The sequence below is a fragment of the Macrotis lagotis genome, chromosome 2, assembly GCF_037893015.1.
Source record: "Macrotis lagotis isolate mMagLag1 chromosome 2, bilby.v1.9.chrom.fasta, whole genome shotgun sequence".
Classification (NCBI taxonomy): Eukaryota; Metazoa; Chordata; class Mammalia; order Peramelemorphia; family Peramelidae; genus Macrotis; species Macrotis lagotis.
The window spans coordinates 331,884,029-331,899,544 of NC_133659.1; the positions used below are offsets into that span (position 1 = coordinate 331,884,029).

Here is a 15,516-nt window from a genome sequence, read left to right on the forward strand (position 1 = left end):
GGGGTTGGTAGAGGGGGAGAATTACTTGGAACCTGGTCCCTTTCTCTGACAGTTCTTTGTAATAGGTTCTAAGTGTCCCCCCCCACCTTGTCCTCTGAGGCTTCTCCCACCACTCACTCCCTCTGAGTGTTGAGCTGAGCTGGGAAGAGGAGGTGGCATGAAGGGTGGCATGAGGGAACATTTTGTTCCTTCCCATCTTGTACCTTTGATGGATCACCTTTTCTGTGGTCTCTTTTGGCCCTCCCCACCTCTGCCTTCAGGAAGTGGCAGGGTCCTACACCACTTGCCCCAGGGACTCCCTTGAGGAGTAAGAACGGTCCCCTCCCCCATCTGGAGTGTAAGTTCCATGAAATTGGGGATGGTTTGCGTTTTTTGTCTTTGTGCCACATCTCCTAGGTAATTCCTAACACAAATAAAGAACTCTAAAAATATTTGTTGACTTGAAAGGAAATGAAATGGAGGAAACTCTTAAAAGATAAGAAAATAATATAGTCTAGGCAGAGAATATATGTACATGCAACGATGTAATTTAATGTAATTTAATTGAATGGATTAGATCAAATGAGGGAATATGCAAAATATTGTGTAGATTCAATATTGCCAAATGATCAAATAAAAAATTGTTTATTAAGCTGATTTTGTTCTAAGCAATCCATTAAACTTGGAAACATATCAGGAAAGCCCAGGAAGTTTCCATTCCAAGAGGGTAGAAGTTATCTTTCTAGTGTTCCAGACTCTTGGGGCAATCTGGTAAGGTCCATGAAGATTATCCCAGGGAGTTAGGGCCAGGGTCCTTGCAAGTTGGAGGTAGAGATTGGGAAGGGATCCACTATAGATCCCCTCTGACAGCCAGGCTGATGAAGCCCATGGACCCCCTCCTCAGAATTGCATGCTATAAATTACACTAAGGAAACCAATTCTATTGAAATACAGTCATTAAGGGGCAGCAGCTAAGTGGCACAGTGGATAGAGCACCGTCCCTGGAGACATGAGGACCTGAGTTCAAATCCAACCTCAGACACTTAATAATGACCTAGCTGTGAGACCTTGGACAAGTCACTTAGCCCCATTTGCCTTGCAAAAAATGAAATACAGTCATCAAAATGTTTGAAAAGCAAGTTCATGAACCCCAGGGTGAGACCTGTGCTGTGGAGGAAGATGAATAGACTTGGTGACTGAGGAGGATTTCAGATTGACTTCTTGATCTCTTAGGGAAGGTACATTTCACAGCTAGAAAGAAATGTTGACATCATTTGGTCCTAATTTTTTTTTTTTGCAAATGAGGAAACTGAGACCCATAGAGAGAAAGTTTCTTGCTTAGTAAACGAGTTCTACCGTAGTTCTTTGGACTTCTCAGTCTAGGTTCTTGCTAAGGCCCTTTGACTTCTACCTTTCCAGTTAGTATCTTCAGCCCAGCCGAGCCCAGTCCACTGCTGGGGTGGGGCGTCTCCTGGGTCCTAAGGAAGGCTAAACAGTGCCAAGAAGATGGAGGGAGGGAGGGGGAGGCAGGCTCTGGCTAAAGTGGTAGGAGAAAGGGGGGGTGGGGGGCAGCCCTGGGGTGGTCAGGGACCAGGCAACAGCCCTGGGAACTCTCTTTCCCAGCAACATAAGAACCCACTGTGGGAAAATGAAAAGTCTGCCAACCCTGGAGCAAGATGCTGTGGGGGATGGGGAGGAGGAGAGGGGCTAAAGCCGGTAGGGATAGGGAAGCTTGGAAGAAGTGCTTTGTATTGGGATGGGCAGGAGAGATCTGTGGGGGAGTAGTCTAGAAATGGGTTGGGGAAGGGAAAGGCCTAGAAGTATGGAGAGGCAGAGAGGGGCAGCCTAGAAAGGGCAAAAACACCAGATGTAAAATACAGAGACCTGGATTTGAATCCCAACCCTGTTGTAGGCTCTGCTGTGTGACCTTGACCAAATCCCTTTGGGTTTCCAGGGCTTTGGTATCAATCAATCAGGATGACCATATTTATTAAGAAACTGACTCTAGGCTGGGACCTGGGAGCACAAGGGCTCAGAAGGAAACATTCTAATGGGGAAAGATAGCAAGTAACATAGAAATGTGATGTTCATTGGTGGTACCCATGCCCCCTTTAGTCCTGAGAGCTTAGGAATAAAGTGCAAGTGTTCAGGAGAGGGTAATAACATTCAGGAGGCAGAAGTACCCTGTCCTGAGATCTGGGTTAGCCCCCCAGCTTAGGATGTTCAGCAAATCGATTCCCCTCTTGGTCAGTTTCTTCCTTTGTAAAATGAAGAGGTTGAACAAAATGAATGTTAAGGTCTATTCCTGTTTTAAGACACCGAGATAAGATGTATTACCCAATTGGGGTCTACATGGTTTTCTTGAGGAATGGAGACAGGAAGCATCGGTGTCAGAAGGAAGGAAAGACCACCCCCATGGACTGAGCTCTTAGCCAATGACAGCCCCTTGGCTCCCTTTTTCTCAGCCAAGGCATCTGGCCAAAGGCTCCTGCTGACCGGGGCCTTGTGGGACAGGGTAAAGAACTCTGGGCTGAGTCCTGGCTCTGTCACTTGCCAACTGAGTAACCTTGGCCACATGGCTCCATTTCTCTAGGCCTCTTCTGTATAATGGTCATGCATTCAACTAAACTGGAGACCACCAAGTGACGGGTTGAGATCTTGGTGTCTGAGGATCTGTAGAAGGAATTGGGAATGTTTAATCTGGAGACAAGAAGGATTGAGATGGACATGAGAGTGGTCTTCAGGAATCTAAAGGATTATCCAGTTGAATTCTCTAAACATTTAACACTAGTAAGCTCTGTCTTTTCAGATCATTTTGTATTGTACCAATACAAAAAACTCTTTGGGGAACTTAGATTCTTCTGGAGGATTCAATAGGTACATAGTTAATTTCAGAAAATTTGAGGAGGGAGAGACACTCAGCAGTTAAACTTGTTTGTTACCAAAAGGCAGTCCAAAGAGCAGAGCATTGATATGGCAAAGATGCAATTTAAGCTTGGATAAAATGAAAATACTTCTATCTGTTGGAGCTTTCTTTCCAAAGGCGAAATGGGCTTCCTGGGAAGGGAGTGGCTTCCTTTATGCCAGCTCTGCCAGGGGCTGGTTAGCTTGTAAGAGATAATGCAAAAGAGATAACCATTCAGGTGCTGATTAGCCTCTAGGACCTTTTCCAACTTGGACATTCTGTGATTGTGTAGTGACCTCCTTGTCCATGGAAGCATTTAAACAGAGACTGGATGACTTCTTGTTGGGAATGCTGCAGGGACGCTGTGTGAGAAGTCAGTCAAAGTGACCTCTGAGATCCTGGGATCGTATGGGTCTCTGAGGTAGCTACTGGGCTGTGTATATTGAACAATGGGAAAGATGTCACCAAGACCAAAAAGAAAGAGATTAAAAGTTGGAAGAGGCAAGGCACAGACAGGAAGACTGGAAAGTAAGCCCACTAAGCATGTGGTCCAACTTGGGTGGAAGCAAAGGATGCTAGGAATGCTGGCTGGGGACTCCCTTCAATGTCCTATAAGTTAAATAGTCTGTGTTTTCTTAGTGACAATGGGGAGCCATTGAAAGTTTTTTGAGTAGAGGTGAGGGATAACAATCAGATCAGTGTTTCCAAAAGCTTATTTTGGCAGCTTTGCAAGCAGGGAAACCAGGAAGGAGGTGCAATAAGAGGTGATTGGGACCTGAAGGGGCAGGAGTGAGGAGAAAGGAGGAGAGGGATAGGATTATATCAGGGAAGGAATCAGAAAGTTTTTCCATCTCTTGGGATGTGAAGGTGAAAGTTGATGAGCACCCTTAGATTTTGAACTTGGGTGATGAGGGCAGGGAGTGCTGATGTTGGAGTTATCCTATAAAGATCTCTGGATTTTTTTTTAGGGTTTTTTTTTTTGGCAAGGCAAATGGGGTTCAGTGGCTTGCCCAAGGCCACACAGCTAGGTCATTATTAAGTGTCTGAGACCAGATTTGAACCCAGGTACTCCTGACTCCAAGGCCGGTGCTTTATCCACTGCGCCACCTAGCCACCCCAGGATCTCTGGATTTGAAGTCCAGAAGGGCCTTGGTTCAAGGTTCAAGTCCTACTTTGAATATTTATTATTTAGGAAACTGGACAAGTAACTTCCTCTGTGGGGCTCTCAGTTTCTACAACCCCAAAATGAGAACAGTCATTTTTTTTGGGCAAGGGGTTAAGTGGCTTGCCCAAGGCCACACAGCTAGGTAATTATTAAGTGTCTGATGTCAGATTTGAACTCAGGTCCTCCTGACTCCAGGGCCAGTGCTCTAGCCACTGCACCACCTAGCCACCCCCTAAGAACAGTCATTATACTTGTACTACATTCTTCCTTTTTGATGTTGTCAGTCCTGAAATGAGATGATGCTGTAAAAATGCTTTCCAATCAATATATAAACTCTAGATATAGAAATGAAAGTTGGCTCGTATTATTTTTTAAGCACTTGCCAATTTACAAATTTGCAAATTTTCCTTGCAACCAGCTCTGAGGCAGGTGGAGAAAGGGTTATTTCATTCGATAGATGAGGAAAGTGAGGAACTTTCCAGGTCTTTTCTGGCTCAGGCAAGCCATCCTTAGGGGCTCTCCTTTGTCACAGCCTCACTGCCCAGAATCGTCAGAGCTAAGATTTTCCCATAATGCATCAGCCTGCAGGGATATGATTTGTAAAGCCTTAGGAAGGGGAAAGAAAGAGAGATGGGAGTTATAGGGTGAGATGAGGTGTGGCAGATATGGGGAGGAGACCTGAAGGAGATAAAGGGGAATGGTGGGGTGGGGGGGTCACAAAGTCCTGGAAGCAGCCTGATAAGGTCAGTCTTCCTTCCCATAAGAGGCTGGCTAGTTTCCCAGAACATCAGACTCCTGGGCTAAGTTGAACATAGGAAAGGAAGGGGACTACCCACAAAACCTTGAGGAAGTCACTCTGAACCTCCCCGATAAAATGAGGATGGTTGGGTCAGATAACTTCGAAAGAAATTCTGTCCTTTCTGGTGTGTGTGTGTGTGTGCCAGAGGATAGCCTGCAACGAGTTTCCAAACACGGGCAGGTTTCTTTCAAAGAAGTCCTTTGGCCATTCGTTGGGGATGGCATAAATCAGAAGGCTTTCCCCTACAGGTAGGGGCTGGACTCTGCATTATAAAGAGTTTCAGAGGGGAGCAGATACTTTCTGTCCACTAACCAGTGAGACTTGGCAGCCTGTGGGAGAGCCCTGCTCCTTCCCTCACCTCTGGGGCAGGCCACCTTCTCCCCGCCTAAGGGCCCAGCTCTCCCTGCCCGGCTCAGCTCCTCAGCCTGCTAAATCCCATTTCCTCTGTTTGCCTTCCCACTGCAGGATGAAGATGAGACGTCATAAACTCTTTCTGACCCTCTGTATGGCCGGCCTCTGCCTCATCTCCTTCCTGCACTTCCTCAAAGCTTTGTCTTATGTCACCTTTCCCCGGGAACTGGCCTCCCTTAGCCCCAACCTGGTAGCCAACTTCTTGTGGAACCATGCCCCCATCACGCCTCAAGCCAGCCCGGAGCCCGGGGGGAACGTGGGGCCCGAGCTGCTGCGAACTCCGCTCTACTCCCATTCGCCCCTGCTGCAGCCTCTGCCCCCGGTGGGGACCCCCGAGGAGCTCCACCGGCTGGAGTTTGTGCTCCCCGAGGACAGGGCGGAGTATTTTGTGCGCACCAAAGCGGGCGGGGTTTGCTTCAAGCCAGGCACCAAGATGCTGGAGAAGCCCACGGCGGGCCCACCCGAGGAGACCCTGGAGACCGGAGACGGCTCTGTCTCGGGGGGGACGGCCCGCCGCCCCCTGACCATCGGAAACTGGCTGGCCGGGGGGAAGGCTAAGGGGATGAAACGTCGGAAGTGGGTGGAATGCGTGTGCCTGCCCGGCTGGCACGGGCCGAGCTGTGGGGTGCCCACCGTGGTGCAGTACTCCAACCTGCCCACCAAGGAGCGCCTGGTGCCCCGGGAGACCCCGCGGCGGGTCATCAACGCCATCAACGTCAACCACGAGTTCGACCTGCTGGACGTGCGGTTCCATGAGCTGGGCGACGTGGTGGACGCCTTCGTGGTCTGCGAGTCCAACTTCACGGCCTACGGCGAGCCCCGGCCTCTCAAGTTCAGAGAGATGCTGCGGAACGGCAGCTTCGAGTACATCCGCCACAAGGTCCTCTACGTCTTCCTGGACCACTTCCCTCCGGGGGGCCGCCAGGACGGGTGGATCGCCGACGACTACCTGCGGACCTTCCTGACCCAGGACGGGGTGTCGCGTTTGCGCAACCTTCGGCCCGACGACGTCTTCATCATCGACGACGCGGACGAGATTCCGGCCCGGGACGGGGTCCTCTTCCTCAAGCTCTACGACGGCTGGACCGAGCCCTTCGCCTTCCACATGCGCAAGTCGCTCTACGGCTTCTTCTGGAAGCAGCCCGGGACTCTGGAGGTGGTGTCCGGCTGCACCATCGACATGCTCTTGACCGTCTACGGGACGGACGGGATCCTGCTGAGGCGCCGGCAATACTACACCATGCCGGGCTTCAGGCAGTACGAGAACCGGACGGGCCACATCCTGGTCCAGTGGTCCCTGGGCAGCCCGCTGCACTTCGCAGGCTGGCACTGCTCTTGGTGTTTCACCCCCGAGGGCATCTACTTCAAGATGGTGTCGGCCCAGAACGGAGACTTCCCCCGCTGGGGCGACTATGAGGACAAGAGGGACCTCAACTACATCAGGGAGCTGATCCGCACTGGCGGCTGGTTCGACGGCACCAGGCAGGTGTACCCTCCCGCCGACCCCAGCGAACACATGTATGCCCCCAAGTACCTGCTCAGAAACTACCCGCGATTCCACTACCTGTTGGACAATCCCTACCGTCAAGCGGAGGGGACAGTGGGCGGAAAGGATGGCACGAGGGGCATCGACGGTGATGGGACTGGGTCTGAGGGAGCCGCAGCCAGGGCAGCGCAGGCAGGGGAAATCTGATGGCATCCTGAGGCTGCATGATTTTCATTGGGGGGGGGAGGGCTGGGAAAGGGAAGGGGGGGCAATAAGGTGGTGCAGTTGGCTTCTGAAGCTGATTGCTTTCCTCCTCTCTCCCTTCTCAAAGAGGGAGCCCCGCATGATCAGAATTTAGGAAGGGGGCAGGGGTAAGGGGACCTTTGAACCCCCCCCAGGATGTCCCCAATACCAACCCAGGTGAGCCCACAGATACCCACAGATATCTTTTCTTTTCTCTCTCTGTTTTGCACATCGAACTTTTCCCCAGAGGATGGAGGGCCGTAGATGGTTCTCTTTGCCACTCCCTACCGCCATGGCAAGGCAGGTATAGAGACCAGCAGGGGAGAAGGGAGGGAAAAAGTCTGGATATTGGATAATGGATGGGCAGGAAGGGACTGTTGGGCATCAGGTGGGCAGCTAACACCTGGAGTCAGTTGTGGGCCCTTTTTACACCCACAACGATAGGAAACGGTTCTTTTAACACTTGTCAGGAGAGAGGCCTAGAAAGTCCAAGTGGCCCTTGGTTCCTTCTGGGAAGCTGACTTTGGGCAGGGATCACTAAGAAGTAGGAGAAGGAAAGACCAGATGCTCTGGCAAGTACTGGGGACCAGGGAAGGGAAGGGGAGCTTGGGATAGGGGTGTGAACAGGGAGTCGGGGGTGGGGGGGTGGGATGGGGAGGTGTATCATTCCACTAGAAATTAACACAGGGACCACTCCACAGACCATCCCAGTCTATATTCCAAAGGAACATGGAACTGTAGGGGAGAGGAAACAGGACCTGGGGCTCATTCCTCATCCTGAGGGCCTGTTAGAGAGATCGCAGGAACCCTCCATCTTCTGGACCACAGCCCTATTATGGCCTTTTTACTCTTATTTATTCTGTGGTCCACCTTGGGGTGGGCATTGGCATACATGGGGAGACCTTTGGGAATGGGGGAATACTATCACCCATCTGTTTCTTGGAGGGTTGCACAGGGTCAGGTAGGAACTTGGATGCTGGGGTGAATGCTGCAAGGTTATCTTTTCCCTGGAGAGGGCTAGAGAGAAACATTAGCCTATATACAACAGAACCCTGTTTCTCCCCCTACCCCCAATATCATGCTAGGGTCAGAGCCTTCTCTGAGAGAGTGGGCAGTGGGAATCTGCTTCCCTCATTTTTCCATCCCCATCCCAACCAACCCTGTTAACCTGGAAAAGCTTTTGACATTTTTTTTTTACCAGAACTTTGGACAGTTCGAGTCCCTTTCTGGCTCCCTATTTCTTCATCTGCTAAATGAGGGACTTGGACAAATTCCCTGTGGCTCTGGCTTACTGTCCAACTGACATCCGAAATATTAGTGGGAAGGCAGGCTTTGCCATACCTGTCTCTGACTCCTGGAAGACATATTTTATTTATTCTGCTTGGTTCTAGGGGACAGGACAAGAAACAGGGAAGGGAAGTAGCAAAGAGGCAACTTCAAGCTTCCCAGATCAAGAATTGAGAGACCTTAAAGAATGTCTCGTCAGGACTGTCTCGGACCTCTTGAGCTATCCATCTGGAGAAGCCGACAAGACCTTTCTCAGAATCATGCTCTTATGTCATTAAATAAAATACATAGGGTTGCAAAGAAAACTAATTACATGGAAATGCTATTACCAAAATATTTTAAGTTCATGGATCCTGAGCTTAAGACCCCCTCCTCCCCAGCCCAACTGTTCTCATTTTATAAATGACAAAAATTGGGATCCAGATACCCTGAGGAAATTAGTGGCAGAACTGGGGTGGGACCCCAGGGCTGTTGCCTCCAAGGATCATGCTCTGTCCACTTTAACCCCAGACTTCAGCCCAGAGTAGTGGGTGGCCCCTCCCACTGCTTCCACCCTCAAGGTAAAACTGGATGGCCACGTAGCCAGTATGGTGGAAGAGAGTTATGGTGGCTATATGGTCTAGGTGACCATGGAAGTTCTCTAGAACTTTTGTGATTCTCTATTTCTCTCCCACCTAGGAGGATTCCATATATTCTCTCCTTAACATACAGCACCCCAGTTCTCTCCCTAAAGATCAGAAGGTCATCCTTTAGGGAATCCACAAAGTTCATCCTCTTTGAAGGGGCTTCTATATCCTGTAGATGGATATTGTGGGGGATAGGGCAGAACAAAGGGTCTCTTAAGGATGTAGGTTTCTAATTCCCAGTGGGTGGACAGGAGAGGAAAGGAGAGGAGAGGCCAGGCAAAAGGCTCCAAGCTGGGAAGAGTGAAGAATGAAACTTTCTCTCTCATCTAGACTCTTTCTATCCTGGGCAAGCCGCTGCCAACTCAAGCTTTCCAACTAAGACTAAATCACATTCTCTGTGTGTGGGGGGAGCCTGGGAAAAAGTGTCATCTCTATTCAGGGATAAAAATCAACCTTTCTCCCCCTCAACCCTGTGTCACCGCCCCCCCCCCCCCGCCAAGTAAATTTGTGTTTATGTACGTGAATAGATGCTAATGGGAGGGAGAACACCAACTCTGTTCATAAGAGGCCCTCTGTGAACATGGCTGAAATACTAGTGTGTAGGAAGCTGTGTTTAGGACTGGAAAAGATCTAACCACTGGTCATAGAGTTCATCCTCCTTATTTGGTAGAGGAGGAGGGAAATGCCTATGATTCAGTTGACTGTAGGGTGTACCAGGCTCTTAGACACATTTTCCTCACTATAATCCTTTGAGGCAGGTGCTTTTATCTTCATTCTACAGATGAGGAAACTGAGGCAGCTAGAGGTTAAATAACTTGTCCAAGGTCCATGGTATATGAGTTAATATTTGAACTCCCGTCTTCCTGACATCTAGTCCAGCAAGCTCTTCATTATTACACTCAATCCATTTACACTTGTGTCCATGGGTATGTGAATGTGTCCCTATTTAAGCTGATCTAATATTCAGGGCCTTGGTCTGGGAGCCAGGAAACCCACAGTGTCACCTGGGGCAAGTCCTTTTCTTGGCCTAATTTTTCTTTTGCCAAATGAGAGTGTAAGATGTGGATCAATCTATCACCAAGTTTTATTCAGCTCTCTCACCTGGGTCCGGGGTCCAAATGGATCTTTCCCTCTCCAAACTGACATTCTATTGATTATATACAGACATAAATATTCTATGGGGAAAAAAAAGTCCCACATTGTCGCTGAGTGACAGATATTCTGTGAGAGAATGGGCAGAGGGTTTTGGCTAGAACTATCTCACTGGCCTGTCATTTTGTTCCTTCAGGTCACGACATCTCCCCCAGGACCCATCATTGACAATGCAAAGTCTCCTGGATTTGGATCCAGATAAACCTGGCTTAGGAGTTCTCATGAGGAGGGCCAATCACCCTCCCTTTCTCTCTGCCTCAGTTTCCTCTTTGTAGAAGGAGGGACATAGTCCCTTCCAACTCCAAATCTAGGATCTTATTATTCCCTCAACTCACTTGTCCTGTGCCCCTCTCTTCCTTTCCTATTCTAAGGAATTCCTATTCTCCCTAGCCTACTCCGAGACTTGGTTTTTGGCTAGGTTTGACCTGAGGACTAATGCCTTCTGCCTGGGAGAGCAGCATGGCACAGTGGGAAGGACCCTGGTCAGGGGTCAGAGCTTTGCTCTTGGGCAACTCACCCAATCTCTCTGGAACTTAGTTTACAGTTTTCTGTAAAATAAGGGTTGGAATAGCCCTTTAAAATTCAAGATGGTGGTGGGGGATGGAGGAGCTGGGTTGCTCTCAAGGCCCATAATCATTGCCTCTGCCTCTCACTTACCCCTTTATTTACCCCTACCCCAGGATGCTGGGGTGGGGGAGGAGGGTCTTGCATGCTACTGTCCTTCCTTCTTGGAGAGTTCCTCAGTGTCCAGGTAGGTCCTAAGTAAGAATGAAATCTCAATTCTGGCCTCTTGAATCTGAGTCCTGAGGTCACAGGGGCTGATGGAAGAAAGGAGGGAGGGTAGGGATGGAGGGGGAATTTTACTGCCTCCCTCACTCCATGGTGTGGCCAACTTCTATCCCTGAGAAGGGAATGCTCATTTTGAGTCATGAGGCCAACCAAGCTACTCAAAAACAAACTCTTCTGGGTTAAGAACATCTGGAGCTAATGGTGAAAGCCTGCCCTCAGGGAGCTTCCATTTGAAATTTCATTTCCCATCTGAGAGGAGTAGCTTAGGTGGCCTTAAACATCTCTTCCCTCTCTAAAGCCTATGATTTCAGGCTCAGGTGCAAATCAGTCTTTGAGAAACTGTACGGTCATGTGGCATGAGCCTGGAGCCCCTCGCCCCCCCAATTTGAGAGCCCCAGTCTCCTCCAGCAGGATACCATAGCTGCTATATCAACTGCACTTCTAGGGGTTGGACCCACCATGGTGAGGGATCCTGGTTTTTAAATACACTGGTTAGAGGAGTCCTTCCTACCCCCTGGGCTCCCCACCTTCCCTCCTAGAGATGAGCACTCTGAGGGGAGAGAGGAAAATGGAGGTCATTAGTGGGGGAAATGAAGATTCAAATGCAATACACATACACTGAGGATTGGGGGAAAGAGACTTCCTTCTCTCTACCCCTCAAAATAATCTGAAGGAAAGTCACACTGTTGAATCAAAATCACTGGACTCTCCCCAATTAACCCCCAGTGACTTGTTCAATCTCCCTCTGTCCTGAGGGGACAGGGTACAAGAGACCCTGGGAGAGTTAGGAGGAGGAGAGGGAGCTGAGCCCTGGAAACTGTAATTTAAGGAGACCAATAATAATGATGATGATGATGATGATGGTAATAATAGTACTATTTTTTTTTTGTAAGGATGAATCCAAATGTACACTCTGAAATCATTTTCTCTGTAAATGGTTGGATTTCATTTCACCCTTAAAGGGATGTTTAAAGGAGAAGATAATATTAATAATAAAAAAATCCAGAGCTACAAAGCCTGAAAAGAAGTAAGTTTATGTGTATGTTTTGGGAAGGTGGTTGGGATTTCTGATTATATGGGGGGAGGGAGAAGGCTGGAGGCCAGCAGACCCTACCTGTGGTTGCCCTGGCCCAACTCTGACACTTTTGTGCAAGTCAGTTTTCTTGTCTGTGAAATGGGGATAATCTGAGTTTTGACTAGTTTGGGGTGAGTGGAGGATTAGCTCAGGGAAGCTACCTGGGCAGTGGGTGGGGTCAGATATCTCCACACCCACCCGCAACACAAGCTTACAAAATTGTCTCTAGCAGGAAATGATGGGTGATGAAAAGTGCCTTGCTTCTCATTAGAACTGGAAGTGATCTCAGAGACCATTTATTCTGCATCCATTTTACAAGAGAGGGAAGACAGAGGTTTAAGGGGGTGACGCAACTGCCCAAAGTTAGCACCTAATTCAGGATTCTAATACAGGTCCTGTGACTCCCAAGACTGCATTCTGACTTCTGAAATAATCTATTGACCTCTTCAGGAAGAAAGGTGCTATGAGATCACTCTTCCTCCACAAACCACTCCAGTGACTGTCTTCTCTTGTTTTCCCCTGGAGTTGAGATTTCAAGCTCTTTGACTACAGATAAATGGAGACAACCACAGAATTATCATTTCTCTTTAATAAATAATTGGAATTCTTCTGGAGAAGGAAAAACTCCCTCAAGGGAGGCAGTGAGGTCTCCCTGTCTCTTGAAACTCAGTTTTCTCCATCTGTTCAATGGGATAGATAATTGTTGCTCTGTCATCCCCAGAAGGCTGTGATGATGAAAGCAATTTGGCTGTCCCTTGAAGGAGTTGGACCTCACAGGCTCTATCCAATGCTTCTGTGTACCTCTTTCCCTTCAATCCCATGGTTTGCTTTTTTTGGTTGTTGTTGTTTTGGGGGGCTTTTGCAAGGCAATGGTGTTAAGTGACTTGCCCAAGGTCACACAGCTAAGTAAGTTTTTTGTCTGAGGCCAGATTTGAACTCTGGTTCTCCTGTGGCTGTAGTCCATAATCCTAACTCTAGGGCCACCTAGTGCCCCTCAATCTCATGTTTTAACTCATTCTCTGAGTGGAAATGAGACCCATGTCAAACTACCATGAGCAGGAATTGGGTCTCCTGACTCCATATTCTAGCTGGTTCTTCGCCAGTTTGACTAGATGACTTCTGGGGTGCTCCCTGTCAGATATAGTAGATAGTATTATTATTATTACCATTACCATAGAATCTTAGACTTATGAGGATCCTCAGTGGTCTTCTCATCCAGTCTCATACTTCATGTGTTCTGGAAATAGAAACCAACCTAGAACCCAAGGCTCTAGAGTCTGTGTGACTTTAGGCTTAACCTCTCTGATATGAATTCATGAAAGAAGAGGGTTGGGAAAGGTCTCTCTCCAGCTCCATCCCAACTCTGAATGTTGTGATGCAAGAATAGGGATCTGCTCTACACCAGCCTCAACAAGAGGGTCTCTGACCTCTGCTTAGCCTTGTCCACAGAGGCGTGGAATTGGGAACCTTGGTGACTGGAAGGATACTCATGTGGACAGCCCAAAGACTATTTTTCATCACCTTAAAGTTCTAGGGTTATCCCTGAGGGGCTGGAGGTTTCTTTTCCAGGGCTGTTGTTTATAAACCCCCACCAGTGTGCTTCCCCCATTGATGATCATAGTAACCCAGTCCCCACACATCTGACACACTCTCCCACACATGTCCCCACAGAGACTGGTGGAAAGGAGATTCAAACTTAGAGGGCCCTTGTGGCAAAATGGTGACTAAGAGTTCCTACAAGGTCTTTGTTTTTTTGTTCTACCATCGCACTTCTAATTTCTGGACTTTGGTTTTCTCATCTGTAGATTATGAGAACTGGATTAAATATTGGATTTGAAAATGCTCTGAGGGGCAGCTAGGTGGTGCAGTGGTTAGAGCCCTGGCCCCTGGAATCAGGAGAACCAGAATTCAAATCCAGCCTCAGGCACTTTTCAAATGACTTGTCCCAGGTCACACAATTAGGTAATTATTAAGTGTCTGAGGGTGGATTTGAACTCAAGTTCCCCTGACTCCAGGGCCAGTGCTCTATCTATTGCACCATCTAGCTGCCCCCCAGGACCACTTTTAAATTTAACTTGCATTATTAATATATTCTCCAACATTTTCTTGTCTAAAAAAATCAAGAAAACAAGAAATCAAGGTCTGATTTGTGGCCTTTGCTGATTTCTAAGGTATAAATTCTTATCTTGATAATTTAACAACCAGCTTTCATGGACAATGCCTCTAGCCCCACCCCTGCATCCAATATGGATACAGAAATGGGCAGGATGGGATCTTTGCTCTGATCTTTCTCACACAGCTTAATTTTCATTATGAGTTTGAAGTGCTCCGCTTGTTACTACAAGCCAAAGTAGCTCCTTCTGTCTCCCTTCCATTCCTTTCCTCCTATCATCCCCTCCAGGGGAGACTGGCCATCCCATCTCTTGAGGTCCTCTAAGCCAGGTGCAGGGCCACCCAAATGCTATCAAAAATGAGGCACCATTGCCCTCTGCTGGTGAGTGTGCAGATTTTTTTTTCATAATAAAACAGGTCATTGGAGACTCCTTAGAACTGAGGAGCAGCAGAGGAGAGAGGCTAGAGCTAGCCTTGAATCCAGAAAGACCTGGGTTCAAGTCCAGACTCTGATACCTACTAGTTGTGTGACCTTGGGCAAGTCACTTATGAAATTGAATCCAGTCCCACTCTATCTCTCACTTAGTCCTGATTCATTTATCAGGTGGGATTGTATTCCAAGTTTAGAGCAGATACATTTTTCAGGTGAGAACCTAGGATTCTTCACTAGAGGTGAACATAGATTTGAATTGGTTGAAGGACTTGGTGATGCCTTCTGGGGCCTATATAAAAACACACAGAGCTAGTTAGAAGTGGAAATTTAGGGCAGCTAGAAGCTGGACCAGAAACACTAAAGCAAATCCCTTAGAAAGAAATTCTTGGGGAACAGGCAAAGATGTGGACTTGTCTCAGGTTTCTCCCTCCCCTTGGCTGGAGGAAGATACCCTTAACTTCAAAGGGTCTGGAGGATTTGGGACTTTCATCTTTTCATTGGCTTCCTAGCAGTGTTCCTGGAACAGCAAATGGCAGTATTTGAAAGGGAGCTAAGAGCAGACTAGATGCAGATTCAGACCATAAGGGGAACATTTCAGGGACACCAAACAAAGGCACCCCAGGAACTCTGAGCTACCACTTTGTCACCGGAACTTTCTAAACTTGAATCCCCTTTCCCTTGACCTCTGTGGGTACTTGAATGGGAGAGTGTGTCATAGATTTGTGGGGGCTGGGTTACTATGCCAATTGTTTTCAGAATGCCACTTCAGTAAATCCTAGCAGCTGTCTGACTAACATGTTGACATCACCAAATAGTCAATGGGGAAGCACACTGGGAAGCACACAGCAATGGGAAAGAAACTTCCAACCCCTCAAGGATATCCCTAAAACTTTGAGGGGATAAAGAATAGCCAGTAACTTTTAGACTCCTGCCCTGTCTAGACACCAAGCTTCCAATTTCTGTGTCATCTCTAAGATTCAAGAGGAAGGATCATATTTTTTTTCTTTCTTTACTCTGTACTTTCATCTGGTTACAAATACACAGTAGAAAAAAT

The 15,516-nt window shown here is 48.1% G+C and overlaps 1 protein-coding gene across 1 annotated transcript in view; it reads left to right on the forward strand.

Moving 5' to 3' along the window:
• The window catches only part of MGAT3 (beta-1,4-mannosyl-glycoprotein 4-beta-N-acetylglucosaminyltransferase), a 29,120-nt gene extending 22,162 nt beyond the window's left edge, over positions 1-6,958 (forward strand). The window contains exon 2 of the mRNA XM_074226971.1: positions 5,314-6,958. Coding sequence (XP_074083072.1) covers positions 5,315-6,952 — 1,638 coding nt within the window. The 5' untranslated portion in view covers position 5,314 and the 3' untranslated portion in view covers positions 6,953-6,958. The remainder of the gene's footprint in view (positions 1-5,313) is intronic.
• The last annotated feature ends 8,558 nt before the right edge of the window (positions 6,959-15,516 follow it).